Source organism: Mustela lutreola, chromosome 11, assembly GCF_030435805.1.
Source record: "Mustela lutreola isolate mMusLut2 chromosome 11, mMusLut2.pri, whole genome shotgun sequence".
Lineage (NCBI taxonomy): Eukaryota > Metazoa > Chordata > Mammalia > Carnivora > Mustelidae > Mustela > Mustela lutreola.
The window spans coordinates 38,775,530-38,796,789 of NC_081300.1; the positions used below are offsets into that span (position 1 = coordinate 38,775,530).

The 21,260-nt window shown below is 34.4% G+C and overlaps 1 protein-coding gene across 2 annotated transcripts in view; it reads left to right on the plus strand.

Moving 5' to 3' along the window:
* Positions 1–21,260, plus strand: part of CCDC178 (coiled-coil domain containing 178) — a 442,908-nt gene that overhangs the window by 96,930 nt on the left and 324,718 nt on the right. For both annotated transcript variants that reach the window (XM_059140259.1, XM_059140258.1), the window contains one exon: positions 4,676–4,829. In XM_059140259.1, the coding sequence (XP_058996242.1) occupies positions 4,676–4,829 (154 nt within the window). The remainder of the gene's footprint in view (positions 1–4,675; positions 4,830–21,260) is intronic.

Here is a 21,260-nt window from a genome sequence, read left to right on the forward strand (position 1 = left end):
TATTTTCCTCTCAGGACTGCCTTTATTGTGTCCCACAGATTTTGAACCATTGTATTTTCATCATCATTTGTTTCCATGATTTTTTTCAATTCTTCTTTAATTTCCTGGTTGACTCATTCATTCTTTAGAAGCTTGCTGTTTAGTCTCCAAGTATTTGGGTTCTTTCCAAATTACCTCTTGTGTTTGAGTTCTAGCTTCAGAGCATTGTGGTCTGAAAATATGCAGGGAATGATCCCAATCTTTTGATACCAGTTAAGTCTTGATTTAGGACTGAGGATGTGATCTATTCTGGAGAATGTCCCATGTGCACTAGAGAAGAATGTGTATTCTGTTGCTTTGGGATGAAATGTTTTGAATATATCTGTGATGTCCATCTGGTCCAGTGTGTCGTTTAAGGCCTTTATTTCCTTGCTGATCTTTTCCTTGGATGATCTGTCCATTTCAGTGAGGGGAGTGTTAAAGTCCCCTACTATTATTGTATTATTGTTGATGTTTCTTTGATTTTGTTATTAATTGGTTTATATAGTTGGCTGCTCCACCGTTGGGGGCATAAATATTTAAAATTGTTAGATCTTCTTGTTGGACAGACCCTTTGAGTATGATATAGTGTCCTTCCCTCTAATCTCTTATTATTGTCTTTGGCTTAAAATCTTGTTGGACAGACCCTTTGAGTATGATATAGTGTCCTTCCTCATATCTTATTATAGTCTTTGGCTTAAAATCTAATTGATCTGATATAAGGATTGCCACTCCTGCTTTCTTCTGATGTCCATTAGCATGGTAAATTCTTTTCCACCCCCTCACTTTAAATCTGGAGGTGTCTTCGGGCTTAAAATGAGTTTCTTGGAGGCAACATATAGACGGGTTTTGGTTTTTTATCCATTCTGATACCCTGTGTCTTTTGACTGGGGCATTTAGCCCATTAACATTCAGGGTAACTATTGAGAGATATGAATTTAGTGCCATTGTATTGCCTGTAAGGTGGCTGTTACTGTATATTGTCTCTGTTCCTTACTGATCTACCACCTGTAGGCTCTCTCTTTGCTTAGAGGACCCCTTTCAATATTTCCTCTAGAGCTGGTTTGGTGTTTGCAAATTCTTTCAGTTTTTGTTTGTCCTGGAAGCTTTTAATCTCTCCTTCTATTTTCAATGAGAGCCTAGCTGGATATAGTATTCTTGGCTGCATGTTTTTCTCGTTTAGTGCTCTGAAAATATCATGCCAGCTCTTTCTGGCCTGCCAGGTCTCTGTGGATAATTCAGCTGCCAATGTAATATTTTTACCATTGTATGTTACAGACTTCTTTTCCCGGGCTGCTTTCAGGATTTTCTCTTTGTCACTGAGACTTGTAAATTTTACTATTAGGTGACGGGGTGTGGGCCTATTCTTATTGATTTTGAGGGGCGTTCTCTGAACCTCCTGAATTTTGATGCTCATTCCCTTTGCCATATTGGGGAAATTCTCCCCAATAATTCTCTCCAGTATACCTTCTGCTCCCCTCTCTCTTTCTTCTTCTTCTGGAATCCCAATTATTCTAATGTTGTTTCGTCTTATGGTGTCACTTATCTCTCGAATTCTCCCCTCGTGGTCCAGTTGCTGTTTGTCCCTCTTTTGCTCAGCTTCTTTATTCTCTGTCATTTGGTCTTCTATATCACTAATTCTTTCTTCTGCCTCATTTATCCTAGCAGTGAGAGCCTCCATTTTTTATTGCACCTCATTAATAGCTTTTTTGATTTCAACTTGGTTAGATTTTAGTTCTTTTGTTTCTCCAGATAGGGCTTTTATATCTCCCGAGAGGGTTTCTCTAATATCTTCCATGCATTTTTCGAGCCTGTCTAGAACCTTGAGAATTGTCATTCTGAACTCTAGATCTGACATATTACCAATGTCTGTATTGTTGAGGTCCCTTGCCTTTGGTACTGCCTCTTGTTCTTTTTTGGTGGGTGAATTTTTCCGTCTTGTCATTTTGTCCAGATAAGAGTATATGAAGGAGCAAGTAAAATACTAAAAGGGTGGCAAAAACCCCAGGAAAATATGCTTTAACCAAATCAGAAGAGATCCCAAATCGTGAGGGGGGAGAAAGGGGATGAAAAGAGGTTCAAAAATAAAGAAAGAAAAAAAAAAGAAAAGAAAAGAATTAAAAAAAGAGAAAAATATAAAAAAGAAAAAATATATATATTAGATAAACTAGTTAAAAAACGTTAAAAAAGAAAAGGGTAAAAGTTAAAAAAAATTAGCAGAAGAAGAGAAAAAAAATGAAAAAGAAAAAAATTAAATTCACTGCAAGACTAAAAAAATCTTAGGGAGAAAGCCATGAGTTCCGTGCTTTGCTTTCTCCTCCTCTGGAATTCTGCTGCTCTCCTTGGTATTGAAACCGCACTCCTTGGTAGGTTAACTTGGTCTTTGCTGGATTTCTTGTTGATCTTCTTGGGGAGGGGCCTGGTGTAGTGATTCTCAAGTGTCTTTGCCCCAGGCGGAATTGCACTGCCCTTACCAGGGGCCGGGGTGAGTAATCCGCTCGGGTTCGCTTTCAGGAGCTTTTGTTCCCTGAGCGCTTTCCGTAGAGTTCTGGAGGACGAGAATACAAATGGCGGCCTCCTGGTCTCTGGCCCGGAGGAGCCGAGAGTCCGGGGCCCCACTCCTTAGTGCGCCCTCAGAGCACAGCGCCCAGTTACTCCCGTCTGCCTGACCTCCGGCCACGCTCCAAGCCCACCGAGCCTGCAGCTGGTTCAAGGTAACCCCGAGCTGCGAGCTTACTGTCGGCTCTGTCTCTGTAGCCGGCTTTCCCCTTCCAATACCCGCAAGCTCTGCGACACTCAGACACCCCCGATCCTTCTGTGACCCTGCGGGACCTGAGGCCACGCTGACCCCGCGTGGGTTTCGCCCTGGTTTAGCTTTTGGAGCGATGTCCCTCAGTGGAACAGACTTTTAAAAGTCCCGATTTTGTGCTCCATTGCTCTGCTGCTTGCCGGGAGCCGGCCCCTCCCCCCGGGGTCTATCTTCCTGTCGCTTTGCATTCATTTCTCCGCCGGTCCTACCTTTCAGAAAGTGGTTGTTTTTCTGTTTCCAGAATTGCTGTTCTTCTTCTCTTCGATCTGTCGATGGATGTGCAGGTGTTTGCAATCTTTAAATAAGCTATCTAGCTGATCTCTGGCTAGCTGAAGTAGTCTCAGCCTGCTACTTCTCCGCCATCTTGACTCCTCCCCCTTCATTCTGACTTTTATCACCAGACTTAGTTTTTTGCCTGTTCTTGAAATCCATATGAATGGAAGCATTCATATAGCATATGCTCTTTAGTATCTTGAAGCTTTACATTGTATCTCTTAACAGGTAGAATGCTTCTTCCCATTTTAATCTTCTAAATTTATTCTGATTTAGCAGATAGGAGATTGATAAAATCTGAACAATTGATGTCTAGGGGCACTAGTAGCAAAATCTACCCCGAAAAATCCTTAAAAAGCTGAGGAATTGGTGGCATCAAGTTTAGGAAATGAAGTGAGGAGACAATTAAAATAATACTTAGTTCCTAAGTTCAATGACATTGGGCACTTGTCCACTTCTTAGTCAAAGTCTGTAGTTCATTATCTGGACTGGGGGAAATAGATACTATTGAGAAAAGTGCTATGGTGAGCGCTGTGAATTGCATAAGACTGATGATTCACAGATCTGTACCCCTGAAGCAAATCATACATTATATGTTAAAAAAATTTTTTTAAAGGAAAAAATAAAAAAGAAAGAAATATAATCAAACATATATTTTGAATGTTGAGGTTCCCCATCTCTCGTTATCTACTTGGCTTTTGAATTCTGATAGGGAGACCTACACTCTCCAGACGTGGAAGGGTAAAGAAGAATCTTTTGTTTATTTTTTATTGTTTTAATTTTCATTTCCTTAATGAGGTTGTATCTTTCAGTTTTGTTTGACTCCACTCCTAAAATCAGGGTTAGTGCAAGAGAACCTGGACTACTTCCAGGTGGAGTTATCTGTATTTCTTAGTGATGTTTTGTGGAAATGATAACTTTGTCATTTTCTTGCCATACTTTTTGTGTATATAAACTGTAACACCTTATCTAAAGTGGCTTCTATCTTTTATATGTATTTGCTACCTACCGGATAGGATATAGGATTATGTGGGTCACAGTTTAGCTCTGGCTTTCTTTGTGGAAGATCACATAAGATCAAAATACTTGGCAATTTATTTTTTAGTGAACCTATTGTTTTCCTAAGCTGCAGTTTCCTCCATTTTACCTCTAAGACTGAGAAAGACAAAACAGTAAACTAGGGCTTTAATAATATGCAGTCTTTTCACTTCTACAACCTCTCTTCTTTTTTTTCTCTTCCTTTTGTTTTGCCTTCCCATCCCTGTACTGCCCACCCTCTGAATCAAAGGTGCTTATCTCTATCACCTGAAATTAAATCAAAAGGTGATTTATTTTAAATAATTTAGGAATCACTTTTGCCTCATTTTTTCCCATTGGAAACATAAATACATCTGGTGAATTTTTTCTCACCATTTACTTCTTGATCTTTTAAAAAGTTACTTTGGCATAGGACAAATTTTAGGAAAAGGTAAATTCCATTGATTTGCATTGTTATGTCAGAAACTAATTTACATAAAATTTTAAATATGATTTTCCTTTCATTGTGGATAAAACCAACCATGTTTTTCCTCTTAGGAGAGAGATAGAGAAACTTGACAATATATATCATCACTACTCTACAGCGGTACAAAATGTCAGTGTTAGTATTGAGGAGAACAAAGAAGCAGTGACTGAAGTACTGAAGGAAACAAAGTCATCAACAAAGGAACTATCAGATTTATCAAAAATGGTGGGTTTTCCAATTTAAAAATAGAAAAAATACTGATTTTAGTTTTAAGCCATAGTTGTTAAAACTTAACAATTATCTGTCTACGTTGGTCTTCTCTTACTACACAACAAATTACCAGAATTTAAGCAGCTTGAAACAACACCCATTTCTTATCTCAAGGTTTCTCTGGATCATGTCTTAGCTGGTTCCTGTGCTTTGTGTCTTTTTTTTTTTTTTTTAAGTTTTTTTTTTTTTTTTAACTGAAATCAAACTATTAGCAACCCTACATTTCTTTCTGGAGACTCTAGGATTAATCTGTTGTCAAGCTCATTTCAGTTTTGGCAGGACTCAGTTTCTGTGCTTTTAGAACTGAAGTCATTGTTTCATTTGTGGCTGTCAGCCTGGGATCATTCTTAGCTTTCAGAGGCTGCTTGCATCCCAGGCTGGTGGTTCCCTTTGTCTTTAAATCAAAAATGGGGTTGAGTCCTCTTGGGCATAGTTAACACTCTGACCTGCTCATATGACTCATTTTTCCTGCCTTCTTGTTCTCCCACAACTTATTCACTATATTTACTATTCATAGTAAATAGTAAAATGAATAATAAGATGGTAAAAATAAATAAAAGTATAGTACAAAGCAATAATATATATTCTATACCATTTGGCATTCATTGGAATTAAAACTACATGTTTTTATTGCCACTTTCTATTATATTTCTATCTATATACTCTTTAACTGTTTCATTAAATTTTTTAAAAAATTAATCCATAATTAAGAGTGAGGCTAAGCATGTTTTAGTGGCTTTTTGGAGGTCATTTATATTTCCTTTTTTTGTGAAAAAGCTGCTCATTATTTTTCCCCATCTGTTGCATGATTATTTTTTGACTTAATTTGTAAGAACTTGTATATTATTGATACTAAATATTTTAAAGTTACATATATTAAAAATATTTTTATCCAGTCTTATTTCTTTATGGTAACTTCTGATGAAGGAAAACTTCAGTTTTAATGTAGCAAAGTTATAATACTTTCCTTCGACCTTTGTGCTTTTCTGAATTTAAGAATTTTTTTTTTTTATGTTGAAGTCAAAAAATATTCTCTGATATTTTATTCTAAATGTTTTGAAATTTGGCTTTCCATATTTCATGATGCTTCTAGATGAAATTATGTTTAAAATATTCAAAACTGATATTTTTCTCCTATCTTTTATTTATAAGTTTAAAAGTAAGAAACTATCTAGAATTTTAGGAATGCATATTTCATTTGCCACATGTGAAGCATAATCAATATGAAATTCATATATGGGTATGGTGTGAAGTTGAGCTTCCAATTACATTTTTTTTTATTAAATAGAAAACAAATCATTGCAATATGTTATTATATTTCTATATTAATATTCAGTGCCATCTCTGTCACATGTGAGGCTTCCATATTTTTGTGTATCTTTTCCATCTTTTTAAAAATTTATTTGGTTTACTTAACCATCTTTACCTCAGCACTTTATGTCTGTATTACTAAGATTCTAATGATTTTTGATTATCTATTGTGGTGAATCCCTCAGTCTTACCTTTCTTTATGAGTTTTAGGCTGTTCTTGACCTTTGTTCTTCTCTATAAATTTCAGTGTTATCTTATTCATTTCCTTCAGAAGTTTTATTGGAATTATGATTAGAATCATATTCATTTATGGATTGTATGATGGAAAAGTGAGATCTTTATGATGGGGATACCTAAACATAAACATGATCTATCTGTCCACTTATTTGGGTAGTTTTTCTAAATTGAACTTCAAGCAGCTTCCTTGGAACTTTGTAGAAGGCAAACTCTCTCTGGAAAATCAACCCGAGATTAGTCTTAGACAAATTAACTCATATCTCCATTGAATTTTAAAGTTAATTTTTAAAATAAATTTTTAATGTAATTCTGATTTATTTGTAAATGTAGTCTATATGGTAGGTACTATTTAAAATTCATGAAGATTTAATTTTTGTCCTACTACCTGGGTAATTTGCATAAATATTTTATTTAGGAAAACTTTTTTCTTTTTTCTCTGGTAGTGGGATGCAGTCCTAAATAGGTTCATTTTGTAAACTGTCTAATTCTGCTATTTAAATCTTTTATATTTCTGATTTATTTTCTGATAAAAATTACTGAGAACTGTATTAAAATGTTTCAATGTGATAGTGAATTTCTTTCTTTCTTATTGTTTCCATTTTTTTTGTTGTTGTTGTTTTCTGCTTTATATAACTTGTAACCATGTTTTAGATGAAACTAAATTTAGAATGTTTAGAATTAAGTTTTTGCTTATGACATACTTGATTTTTACATTTTTAAGCTATAAATTATTAGAAGTTTTGGAATGGATATTTCATTTACTGATTATAAATCATAACATCTTTAACTTCTTCTTGAAGTTTGAGGATCTTGTGATTTTTTTCTTGATAGGTAGTTTACTTTCCATCATGTTATGCCTATCTTATTTAATAATCCCTGTATTAAGATAAGTTTTATTAGTTTACATAATAAATGTTTGATTATATTTTTCCCATTGTAATCTTTTTGCACAGTTCTATTTGCTTATTACATTATTTTTTCTTGTTACTAAAGTATATCCTTTATAAGCTTTTTTAGTGAGCTAGATTTGATATTTTCAAAATTTTGTTTCCCTGCAAGTGTTTTCATTTTGTTCTCTTTCATGCACTATAGGGAATATGTCCCTAACTTAATATGGACATGACTTACACTGCTGCATATGCAATGTAAAAGAATCCAGAAAAAGGCAAGGCTTAAAACACTAAACTAAAACACAGTGGGCCTAAGTGCCAGGGGGATGACATAGGAACAATGAATTGGAAGAAACTGATCTTAAATAGATAGTAATCTAAGTATCTCTTCAATTTTCTCTTGTTTCTTTGACCAGGTTCTCTGTAGTTACCCTTTTCCCTCTAACTCTGTTCTCTAGCTACCTGCAAGAGGCCAGAAATGTGCCAAGAGCTTTCTTTATTCTGTTTTGATTTTTTTTTTCATAAATACAGTTCTCTCTGACTATAAAGTTGGTATTCAATTACTCATTTTTCCAGTCCTACCATGGTCTGACTGAATCCTCTCATTTTTATTTATTTATTTATTCATTCATTCATTTAATTTTTCTTTTTTTTTTAAAGATTTTATTTATTTATTTGACATCAGAGGTTACAAATAGGCAGAGAGGCAGTCAGAGAGAGGAGGAAGCAGGCTCCCTGCTGAGCAGAGAGCCCGACGTGGGGCTCGATCCCAGGACCCTGGGATCATGACCCGAGCTGAAGGCAGAGGCTTTAACCCACTGAGCCACCCAGGCTCCCCTATTCATTTAATTTTTCTAAGAGAGAGAGAGCACATGCACATGCATGTGAGCAGTGAGGGGAGGGGCAGAGGAAGAGGGAGAGAGAGAATCAATCTTAAGCAGGCTGCAGACCTTTCTGGAGCCCAGCAGGGGATGGTCTCAGGACCTTGAGATCATGACCTGAGCCAAAATCAAGAATCAGATGCTTAACCAGCTGAGTCACCTAGGCACCCCATGAATCCTCTTCATTTTAAACTTCAGCTTGGAAGGAGTAAAATCATCGGTAAAACAGTCTCCTCACTTTATTCTGTCCGCTTTGGCCTCTAATTGCACTCTCTGTTTACATTCATACCAGTACTTACAACACTGTTGAAGTGAGTGATTGCTTGTCTACTTTTTTTTAGACTATAATGTTTTTAAGGGTAGGAGATGCATTGTGATTTTTATTTCCTTTGTGTAACATGCACAGTTTCTGTCCTTTATTAGGTACTCAATGAAATGCCGTATTAGGCACTCAAGGAAAGGCATTTCAGTCTTTTTGAATAGGTGAGTTATCCCGGGAATAAATGAAACCAAAGGAGGAAGGGAGCAAAAGGGAGGAGAAGGGAAGGGAGGGGAAGAGAGGGGAGGAAAGAAGGAATGAAGAAAGGGAAGAAGGAAAGAAGTAAGGAGAAGAAAGATTGGAGGAAGGAAGAAGGAAAGGAAAGAAAAAAAAGAAGGAATAAATGGAAAAAAGGAAACACATCACTGTGAGCTTGGAAAGAATTTTGTGAGGTATGGAGTGTATAGTGCATATATTCAGAATATCTGTGAAGATTTAAAATGATGCTTGTAGCTTTCTTACATTTTATTTCTTTCCAGGGACTACTATAAGCATCAGAGAAATATAGGACAACCAATAAAAATTTTAAAATATTATATAGTGCTGTGAAATAATTATGTTCTCAATTTTTCAATCATGCTGAAATTTGTCATCTTAAAGAATATCATTTTTTTAAAGATTTTATTTATTTGACAGAGAGAGACACAGTGAGGGGGGAACATAAGCAGGGGGAATGGGAGAGGGAGAGGCAGGGTGCTTGCTGAGCACGGTGCCCGATTCGGGCCTGGATCCCAGGATGCCCCAAGAATATCATTGTTGATAAAATATCTTCAAAAATGGAAAATTTGGGGTGCCTGGGAGCCTCAGTGGGTTAAGCCTCTGCCTTTGGCTCAGGTCATGATCTCAGGGTCCTGGGATCGAGCCCCGCATTGGGCTCTCTGCTCAGCGGGGAGCCTGCTTCCCTTCCTCTCTGCCTGCCTCTCTGCCTACTTGTGATCTCTCTCTCTGTCAAATAAATAAATAAATATTTTTTTTAAAAAATGGAAAATTTATTCACTAATCTTACAAGCAATCATTTTTTTATCTCTTTGATCATCTCTAAAATGGCAAGTATGGCCTTTCCTAACAAAAATGTTATTTTTAATGAGATATTATGAATATATGTTATAATGTTAGTAATATTTTTCAGTTATAGTAATCTTTTGGGGACTATCATATTTTCTGGGAAAGAACAGAACATGATGAAGTTTAGATATATTTTTTTCCTGCATTTTGCTCATCATAAAAACCTTTAAGCTAGGTTTTTAAGGAGCGCATGTTAAGCACTCAATTAAAAGCAATGATGTGCATCACTTCCACGCATTATTTTTTGGTATGCAGTTGAAACTTCCAGCACCAGAGAAAAGTAAAAGATTTGTTCTGCCTAATTGCACATACAACCTAACTGATTTTTTAAAATTTCAAGGCATATCATCCTTCCAATTTAGTCTTTGCTTCATTAACATATACTCTTTTCTAATTTGTGTTGGAATTGTATCTATGAAAACACATTTTTCCTTCTCATGTCTACAAACAATAGCTTTTGTAGGTCAAAAAACATCTTGAAATTGGTTAAGTACCTTAAAAAGTGTCAAAATAAAATAATTTTTAAATGTTGAATTACAGATTTTCTATAAATTTTTATCTCGTGTTTTCTTTGAAGTCTACTGCTACTATAGTTCAGCATTTTTTTTGGACTTAATTTCATCTTCAGCAACTCTTAGCTTCTTGTGATATTAAAAAAAAGCCATCTGTATTTCATTTTATCCAGTTATTTCATTAGATAATAAAAATGGTTTTTAAAAATTTATAAATCCTTTGTGATTTTCATATTTTACTGACCAGCGGCAGGTACACAGAACTTTTTTTAAAAATCAGATTGTAGATAAGGATTGTAAATAAGTGAATAGCTTTTGTATGTATGCCTATGGTTTCATTTTTAGATATTGATTTTGTTAGCAGAAATTTGTTTTATTACTACCTTATTGGTCTCTGTACTATATCGTATAAATTCTGATACCACAAAACATTCCACAAATTCTTTTTGACTCATTGTTTACCTTAAAATCTTCTTAAGAAATTTATTTCTTAAAAAAAGGCCAATGATTATTACTAATAATATGCATAATTATTACTATAACCAACTAAGAAACTAGAGAGGCAGAGTAAATTCTTCATGGACTCAAAGCTGTTAAGTGGTAGAGCCAAACTACAAACTACAATGCAATTCTTTCATTATAATATATTCAATATAATAATATGGATAAAATGTGATAATGTATACAAAAGTACATATTGCTAATTTTTTTATTATAATATTTCTATTTCAGTGTAGCATATTCCTAAAATATTTTAAAATTCTTTGAAATTGACTTTATTTCATTTCTTATTTTAAAGAAGTGTTTAATGTTGTCTAAATATTGATTTCAAATATATGCTCATTATCATGTTAAAGATTTAAAAAATATATGCAGGTTATAAAAATTGTTTACCAGGAATAGATGTTGCTTTGTGAGCATCTGTGAAGATTCTAAAGAGTTTCTCATTTGATCTATTGAAGTGATGTATTATATTAATATTAAATCTTTTTTAAATTCTTGAGATGACTCTGCTTGGTTATGGTTTATTGTTCCTTTAATTTACTGCTGAGTTTGATTTGCAAGTATTTTATTTAAGATTTTGCATCCATATTCATAAGTTAGTCTGTATTCCAGTGTTCTTAATTTGTGCTATATTTGATAGATTTTCTTATCAGGATTATACTAGCTTTAAAAAATGAATTATGAAGCTTTTCTTCCTTTCTTATTACCTGAGGAATTAATATGGATTTAAATAACTTTTTCTTGAAAGTTTGATAAAACCCTTTAGTTGAAAATATAACTCTGGTGTTTTATATTTTTTAATTATTTGAATTATTATTCTATTTGTCATGAACAGTTGTTTCATTTCATCGCATGATTGGTCGTACCAGGTTATATAGGTTTCTTCTTAAGGTTAATTTACAAATTTTAATGGCCCTAGAAATAATCCAAGTGGATTAATATTTTGAAATTATTATGATATGATATAGAATGCTCTATTAAACTTCTGTATATCTCTTATTTCTAATTTCTAATTTCACTGTTTAAGTTAGATTTTCAAATTTTTATAAATGGAATAGAAAAAAAGAGGTGGTCCTTAGATTTCATACTTCCACAGTTTCCAACTTCTAAAATAGTAATGTATGCTTTTACAGTTACAGTTTATTTTCTTATTCCTTTAGGCTTATTCTATTCCTTTTTACCTTTCACTTCTCTGTTCCCAATGCTTAATGTTTTGTTTTTGTTTTTAAATTTTTCTCAAAGAGCTACAGTTGCATTTCTTGTTACATTTTGAAGCAAGATTTCTTAAAAGGATTTTCTGTTTTCACTCAGATTGCTCAACTGCATTCCCCCTTCAAATGATTTCCAGTCAGTTTTAACTACCACACTACACTGAAATTACTAATAAGGGATCCTATTTTCTTTCTTACAACCCTTCAAAAATCTAGTAGGATTCATTACGCATAACTATTAGCTAACATTTCTTTAAGGCACTTTGTGAATAGCACAAATATTTAATTGGCATGCCTCAGAGTTTAGAATATACTCATGAGTAGAAGAAAATATTGATCTATGACTTCACTATCCAGATGTGGTCACTGCTAATATTTTGTTGTGCATAAACAGGCATTGTGCTATAATTAAAAACTGTATTTTCATATGCATACAGTAATTGATGACATGTTTCTCCTTAGATAAAAACTTATTCAAAATTATCTTATATTTTACAATGTAATTTTAATAATTGAGAAATTTTAGACCTTTATTATCAAATGTTTAGGATGTTTTCAGTTTCTAAACATTATAATCAAAACTGTGGTATTTCTAAAACTTAAAATTACACAACTACTCATTTTAACAAAATAATACTGTGATGCAAAAATAATGAAAGTTGCACTATGATGTAGTATTAGAGGTTCAAGCCAGAATTTTATGCCATGTATTTCTGGTAGGGCTTGAATGATTGCCTGCATTTTTACATTTCCCAAAATTAATTTTTAACAATAATATTTCCATTAATTCAATTTCTTGGCTTTCATATCATTAATCTTATAGAGCTGTTATCCACGGGAACTTGTATGGCAACTGCTCACAATTAAGATCTGGGCTTATACTATTTTTATATTTTACCTAATGTTATATCTTTAAATATTGTTGATGTTACACATTGTTTCTTTAAATCTAAAGAATTTTAGCCATCAGTTTAAACATAATCATACCGCCTCTCAGAGCAGTACACATTGTATTATATTTGTGCTTGTTCAGGGAGGAAGGAGAAGAAAGCACAAAAGGGCTTACTACCAGTACGTTTATAGTTAGGCAGGATTAACCATTGTCCCATATGTCTGTATTTTGTTTTACTCAGGGTGTATATGTCATTTAAAGGACAAATGAGTCCTATTTACAACATCTCATCCTTCTAGATGTTAAAAAGGTTTCCAGTTTATGAGAAAGTAGTTAGTAAACACTGTGTACACTGTGTTTAAATTTAGAGAAAAGATTGTTCTGCGAACAGCTAGAAGAAGTGATATTGTTAAAATCCCTTCTAAGCATTACAGATACTTATGCTTTCTCCTGGGTTGATAGAGATGGGAAGTTGGAAGGTTCTAGGTCAGAATGTTCCTTCAGTGCTGCTGTGTGTAACGTGGGAAAACTTCAAATAAATCCTTACTTGAAACATCTAGTCTTCTAGATGTTTAAAAGTGTACATATGTTAAAGGTAGAGAGATAAAGTAACACCCTTTAAGTATTCTGTTAATTCATAAGAATGGTTGTATTTTGGGAATGGGATTGTTAAACTTGATGTCTTGGAGAGTATGCTGACTGTTCACTGGGTGGCAGGGCATGGGGTGGGCCAGGAAGGGAGTGAAGAGAGGAGCTTTGTGTGCCCATGAGTCCTTAGCCATGTTCAGATGGTCTAATAACCGTTCTTCTGTAAGAACACTGTAGTTAACACTGCTGTGTATTAAAGGATAAACAAGTCCTAATGTACAAAGTATATAAAAAGTAGGAGTGGTACAATAGTCCTGTTGTAATAAATGTCCTTTTGTTAGTTTTTAGGAAGGACTGCTCTGTTCTGTCTGTTAATCCACCTCTTGGAGCTAGATGTATCCCTGTACTTATCATTGAAATGGTGGAGGGAGTAGAGGAAGGGTGAAGGGAAGTGCTTTTTACTACTCTCTCGATATCTAGAAGACAGTTTTAAGTGACAATCATAGGTCTGTATATGGGTTTTTGTGAAGTACCTGTGTTTATTTTGGACAAGGTTCATTATTTGTAACATCTAAGTTTTTCAGATATCCTGAGGCGCAATGTATGATAAAATGTACGGCTAGTAAATTAACCAATTTACATGTTTCTTTTTGTTATAATTGATAGGAAAGAAGCATCTGGAACATGGAATTGTTAAACTGTCTCTGAGAAGTATATGTTAGGACTTGCTGGGTTGGCATCCCGTGGCAGAAGGAAGTATAGAGGGAGAGATGTATATGTGTGTGTTCATATTTACTTTTAAATGATAACTGTTAATATGTGTACATCGCTTTTGTCTGCACTATATAGGAAGGTACTAAGTGATTCAATGGCAACATACCTGCTTGCTAATAGTATAGATTGGATTATGAATTTGTTCAGAAGCATTATACTTTGTGTACTCTGTTATTCTGTGTCTCACTTTTAATTGAACATGAAGAGAATGCAATTATTTTAATTGTAATTTTGCCAGTATCTTTATCTAGGTGTCTGTTGCCATTTTTGTCTTTCATAACATTTTTGTCACCAAGTAAGGCAAGCATACATTTTTTTTTCTTTCCGATTGAGTTGGTGTAGTGTATTTTAGGTTATCAAAATACTCGTAGTTTTGGGACTTTGAAGTGGTAAATATTCATGTTATGTAAAAAAGCACAATACATAACTTTATGATCTTAATTACATTAAAATGCTTTGTTTTATATATATACACACGGGACCTAGAAGTCAAACAGTAAACTGCATGTGATTACAGAATTGTTTTTGCTTCTTGTGTTTTGCAATTTCATGTACATGTTAACTTTTAAAAATTACATTTAAAAAAACTACATACCAATTCTTCATGTTTTCTTATAAGTGTAGAAGGTTTTTCCCTCCTCAATATCATTTGTCACTTAATTTACTAATTCTATAAATAAAAATTCCTAGACTTTTTCTTAAGCAAACATTATTTATGTTGTAAGAGAGAGAGATTCTGGAATTTTTACAATTGATTTGAGTGAAATGGAGAAGTAAGAAAAGCTATTCCCATAATAATTTTGTATGCATTAGGTGCCTTCTGATTAATTTTTAGATGAGATTACCCACTGGATTTCTTGTACTTCACAGTTCTCTTAGAGTAACTCTGTATTAAGTACTGTAAATATTAGTTACCTTCATTAGTATTCTTTATAATTTTTTAAAATATTTTATTTATTTATTTGATGGAGAGAGATCACAAGTAGGCAGAGAGGCAGGCAGAGAGAGAGGGAGAAGCAGGCTACCTGCTGAGCAGAGAGCCCAACACGGGGCTCAATCCCAGGACCCTGAGATTATGACCTGAGTCGAAGGCAGAGGCTTAACCCATTGAGCCACCCAGGCGCCCCCTCATTAGTATTCTTTAGATGATAAAAATGTTCTAAGCTTGTAAATTCTGGGGCACCTGGGTGGCTCAGTTCGTTAAGCCACTGCCTTCAACTCAGTTCAGGATCCTGGAGTCCCGAGATCAAGTCCTCCATCAGGCTCCCAGCTCTGCCAGGAGTCTGCTTCTCCCTCTGAACTTCTCCCCTCTCATGTTCTCTCTCTCACTCTCTCTCTCAAATAAATAAATAAAATCTTAAAAAAAAAGGTTGTAAATTCAATCATTTTCTAGTTATAGAGGTGGTTTTATATATGTTAGAAAACTATATGTAACTGCTAAAATTTAAGTTAATATATTTGGGTATAATTTATAAATATTAATCAATTTTAATTGAAATTCTTTTTAAATTGAAGTGATTCACATATACCTTAATCTAGAAGGACACATAAGGCTATTGGCTCTTGACTATTTCAGTATAACCAAAAATAGTGAAGTGATTATCTAAAAAATATTTTGGCCATGTCCCCACTATCTAATGGAATACACACACAAACGCAGCTACATGCATACATACGAGCATATGTATACATAAACATATATATGCATACCTGTGAATTATATGCATATATAGATGTGCATACATACATATGTATACATATATGTACGTATATATGAATGAATGCATGTGTGCATCCCTGGTCTACATGGGAGACCTACGTGTTGTGAATTTTGTATCAGCAAAATACTAAAAGAGACTGACAGTGTCTAAAATAAAAGAAAGCCATTGGATCTCATGATTCTTCTGGAAAGAAGCAGGTTGATAAAATTGTTCACCTGCAAACTTGTGCTATTTTTCATGAAAAAGGAAGGATGATCCAAATAGTGAAACTAAGAGTCCTGAAGTTGGGACCAAGAATTGAGAGGGTGGATAAAATTCCAGAGGGTGCCGTTGAGAACTACAGAAGATTATTCTTCCTCTTGGCTGAGGATAGAAAAATTCAGGGAAATGTAGCAGAACGTGGAGTCAGAAACAGAGCATGAGAAGCACTCAACCAGCCATTGCTGACTTAAAATGGAGTGGGCCATATAAAAAATGTGAAAGGAAAATGAATTCTGCCCACAGTCTTAATGAAATTAGCAGTGGCTCATTCCCTGGAGTCTCTGCAGAAGAGCCCAGCTGAAACCATCATTTCAGCTTATGAGACCTTAAACAAGGTGTTTACTTAACCCACTAGCATTCTGTTCTACAGAATCATGAGATAACAAATACATATTATTTTAAGCCAGTAAGATGATACCATTCTATTTGTTCAGTTTTCTTTTTTGTCTTAGAAAATTTTTCAAAAGGTTTCCTCATATAGAGTTTCCATATTTTTGATAAGTTTATCCCTAATTAGTTATTTTGTTGCATGTTAATTGGGGATTTTTTCTTTCATTAATTCTTATTCCTGGTTATATTTAGGTATATAAAATCAATAATGCTAATTCATATTTTACTAATTTACTGGTTTTAAAAATATTTATGGCAGTTTAATCATTTTTTTAAAAGATTTTTATTTATTTATTTGACAGAGAGAGATCACAAGTAGACAGAGAGGCAGGCAGAGAGAGAGAGGAAGGGAAGCAGGCTCCCCGCCGAGCAGAGAGCCCAATGTGGGACTCGATTCCAGGACCCTGAGATCATGACCTGAGCCGAAGGCAACGGCTTAACCCACTGAGCCACCCAGGTGCCCCTAATCATTATTTATTTTGGATTAGCCAAGAGTGCTATTATTTCAACTATAAATACAGATATTATTATCCCTTCATTATTTTTATGTCTTTTAAAAAAGTTATCTTTTATCTGATTACATTGGTTAATGTATCCAGTACTGTGTTAAATGGTAGTAGAGATCATTGGCATCCTTGCTATGTTCTTCTTTTGATGGGATTGATGCTAGTTTTTTCCCTTAAGTAAGAGTCTGACTTTAGGAGTCAAAATATATTTTGTCATGTTAAGAAAATATTGGTTTCAATTTATTGAGTATTTTTTTAATTGGAGACAGGTGTCAGATTTTATCAAGCTTCTCTTTTGCACCTAGGGAAATACTTATATATTTTCTCTTATCTGTATAATATCCATATGAAGCTAGTGAATTGTATTGATGGGTTTCCTAATGTTGAGCCTTGCATTATTGTAATAAATCTTATTTGGTTATAATATCTCTCACCCTTATCTTAGACACATTTTAATTTTCTTTTTTTTGTCTTCATCATTCAACCAGAGCATCGCTGATTTAGGTTAATAATGATTTCCATATTGCTAACTCTAATCATTGTTTCTTTGTCCTTATTTTAATTATAATTAAAGTGCTATATGTAGCACTTAACCAAACTGATTATACCCTATCTCTGGAAACTTTTTCTCGTGGTTTCTAACAAGCACTATTCTTATTTCTCTTTACTCTTCTGCAAAGTTGCTCTCAGTTTCCTTCGCTAGTTTCTCTATATTTCCCCAACTGCACAAACATCTGAGACTCTCAGGGCTTTGTCTTTTAGAATAAGCTTTATGTATATGTAATTAACAACTCAAACCCACTTAGTTGTCTAGTTGGTATCTCAAGCTTACCTTTTCCAAAATTGAACTTTAGATATCCAGCCTGCAGTTTTTCCAGTTCTAGTTTATGACATTCAGTCCCTCTAGTTTTTTAGACCAAGGTAGTTGAAATACACATTCGAACTCTGTATTAATTTATGTTGGGAATTGTTAGGCAAAAACAAAACAAAACAAAACAAAAACCCTTCTGTTCAGTTTTAGTAGCTAATGCCAAAAAATTTTTCCAAGATAGTTACACATTTTTTCTACTCAGACCATTATGAATGAGAGTTCCAGCCTCAGATTAACACAATCCTCTAATATTGTCTCTTATTTATTTTTAATTATAGTTCTTTTGTAGGATTTATCCCACTGTGGTTTTAAATTTTCATTTCTCTGATTAGTAAGGCTGAGAATTTTTAAAGCACTTTATTTAGAATGTTATTTTAGAGTTTGTCACAGAGACTCAGGCTCACATTTTGCCTCCACTTTCCAGTTGTGACCTGCACATTATACCCTTTTGAGATTGAGTTTTCTCATTTGAACAACAAGGTATATGTTAATTTTGTATGTTAAAAATGTGCAAGAGAGGGATTTAGAGGTTAACGTGTTGATTAAAGGAGAATACATATAAAGGGTACCATTCATTTAGAAAAACATTTTATTCTTTACATGATTTTAATAATTTTAAATATTGATATTTTCTGTTCAAACTTAATCTTTCATTCAATACGCATGTCTAAAACATTGCCAATTATGAATCCCATATATTACTAGTTATTTCAAATATATATGTTCTCTTTTCAGTGGTGTAGTATGCAGAATGTTTTCCCACCTTGTTGTTTTCATTGTTTTTATTTTCAACTGTCCTCAGTAATTTCCACTCTATTAATGACTCACCCAATTTATAAAACAGTGAGATTGTATAGACTAGGTGCTGCATTTCTTTATTTAATTTTCTTGTAAATGTTATAGGTAACATGTTCACCTAGGCAAATGGTATAAATAAAAAGATAAAAAGGTTTTGCTATCAATTGTAATACCTATTTTCTTCCCATTTCTGATCTTGCATGAAGTAGCCTGTGTTACCAACACAGTATGTCATCTTGCACATATTTTTTCTATCCTCCTATAAATGTATAATTGTATCTGTTTGTACAATTTATTATTTGATTTTTAATTTAAAAAGGACTTTTCTCTATATACACATTTAGCAAACTTGCTCTTTTACTTAAAAATACATTGTGATATTCCTCATGATAATTAGATAAAAGTCTAATATACTTTTTAAAAAAATATTTTGTTTATTTATTTATTAGGCAGAGGGGAAGGAGAGGAAGAGAGAGAGAGAATCTCAGGCAGACTTCACACTGAGCACCGAGGCTGAGGCAGGGTTTCATCTTACCACTCTGAGATCATAACCTGAACTAAAACCAGAGTCAGGCATATTTAACAGACTGAGCTATCCCGGCTCTCTTAGTGTACTTTTCTAATGGTACAAATAGTATGTGTTATTAATTGCCATCATACCAGTCAGAGTACAGTGCAGAAAACAGAAATCATTCTGTTTTAGGCAGGAAGGGATTTAGAGATTTCAACTAGTTTACAAAGCTGGCCGAGAGACCTGTAGGCTGGACTTCAGGAGGTTTTCCAAATTGACCAGTAGAGGAACTATGACATCTGGGGCTGCTTCTGAACCTGTATTGAGTGTATGCCTGCTCCTTGGATTAGAAAGCTGGGATTGGAAAGCTGTAGCCACTGCTGCTTGATGCCACAGTGCTGCAACACCCACAGCTAGCAGATAGACACTGAACACAATTATACAATATTCACACCTCATCACCTTACTTGCCAACAGAAAACTAACAAAACTAAACTTAAAGAAAGCAACCAAGAATCAGGAAGATGACTTTTACCTCAATTTTACTATCCATAGTATGTATGACTGTATCCTATCGGTGGAAACTAATTTACATCTTGAATGCTTTCACAAATAAGAGTAGAAACTGCTTCCTGGACTTCCTGCCTTCTTTTCTGTTCTTTTTTTGCCCTGGGCTCTGATAAACAAGAAAGCACCTAGTAGGAAATTGCAAAGGAGGTTCATTGAGCCATTAATTACACTTTGTTCACCTCAACCAAAAACCATAAGATACCTTGGAATAAACCTAACCAAAGGTAAAGAATTTATACTTTAGGAACTACAGAACACTCATGAAAGAAATCGAAGAAGACAAAAAAGGATGGAAAAACATTCCCTGCTCATGGATTGGAAGAATAAACATTGTTAAAATGTCTCTGCTGCCCAGAGCAATCTATACTTTCAATGTCATCCCAATCAAAATACCATTGGCATTTTTCAAAGTGCTGGATCATAAATCCTAAAATTTCTATGGAACCAGAAAAGACCCCGAGTCACCAAGGAAATTTTGAAAAAGAAAAACAAAGCTGGGGATATCATGTTGTCTAATTTCAAGCTCTATTACAAAGCTGTCATCACCAAGACAGCATGGTACTGGCACAGAAACAGACACACAGTCCAGTGGCATAGAATAGAGAGCCTATATATGGACCCTCAACTCTATGGTGGAGCAATCTTCAACAAAGCAGGAGAAAATATCTAATGGAAAAAAGACAGTCTCTTTAATTAATGGTGCTGGGAAAACTGGATAGCAATATACAGAAGAATGAAACTCGACCATTCTCTTATACTATACATAAAGATAAATTCAAAATGGTTGAAAGAACTCAGTGTGAGACAGGAATCCACCAAAATCCTAGAGGAGAACCTAAGAAGTAACCTATTTGACATCAGCAACCTGGCACTTCTTTCAAGACATGATTCCAAAAGCAAGGAAAGCAAAAGCAAAAATGAACTTTTGGGACTTCGTCAAGATAAAAAGCTTCTACACACCAAAGGAAACAGTCAACAAAACAAAGAGGCAACCCACAGAATGGGAGAAGATATTTGCAAATGACAGTACAGACAAAGGGCTTATATCTAAGATCATAAAGAACTTCTCAAACTCAACACCCAAAAAGCCAATAATCCAAAAATGGGCATAAGACATGAACAGACACTTCTCCAATGAAGACATACAAGTGGCAAACAGACACATGAAATAGTGTTCATCATCCTTAGCCATTAGGGAAATTCAAATCAAAACCACATTGATTACACCAGTCAGAATGACACAAATTGACAAGGCAAGAAACAACAAATGTTGGAGAGGCTGTGGAGAAAGGGGAACCCTCTTACACTGTTGGTGGGAATGCAGGTTGGTGCAGCCACTTTGGAAAACAGTGTGGAAGTTCCTCAAAAAATTAAAAATGAGAGTTACCCTATGATCCAGCAGTTTCACCACCACGTATTTACCCCAAAGATACAGATGTAGTGAAAAGAAGTGTCATCTGTACCCCAGTGTTCATAGCAGCAATGTCCACAATAGCCAAACTGTGGAAAGAGCCGAGATGCCCTTCAACAGATGAATGGGTAAAGGAGATGTGGTCCACATATACAGTGGAATA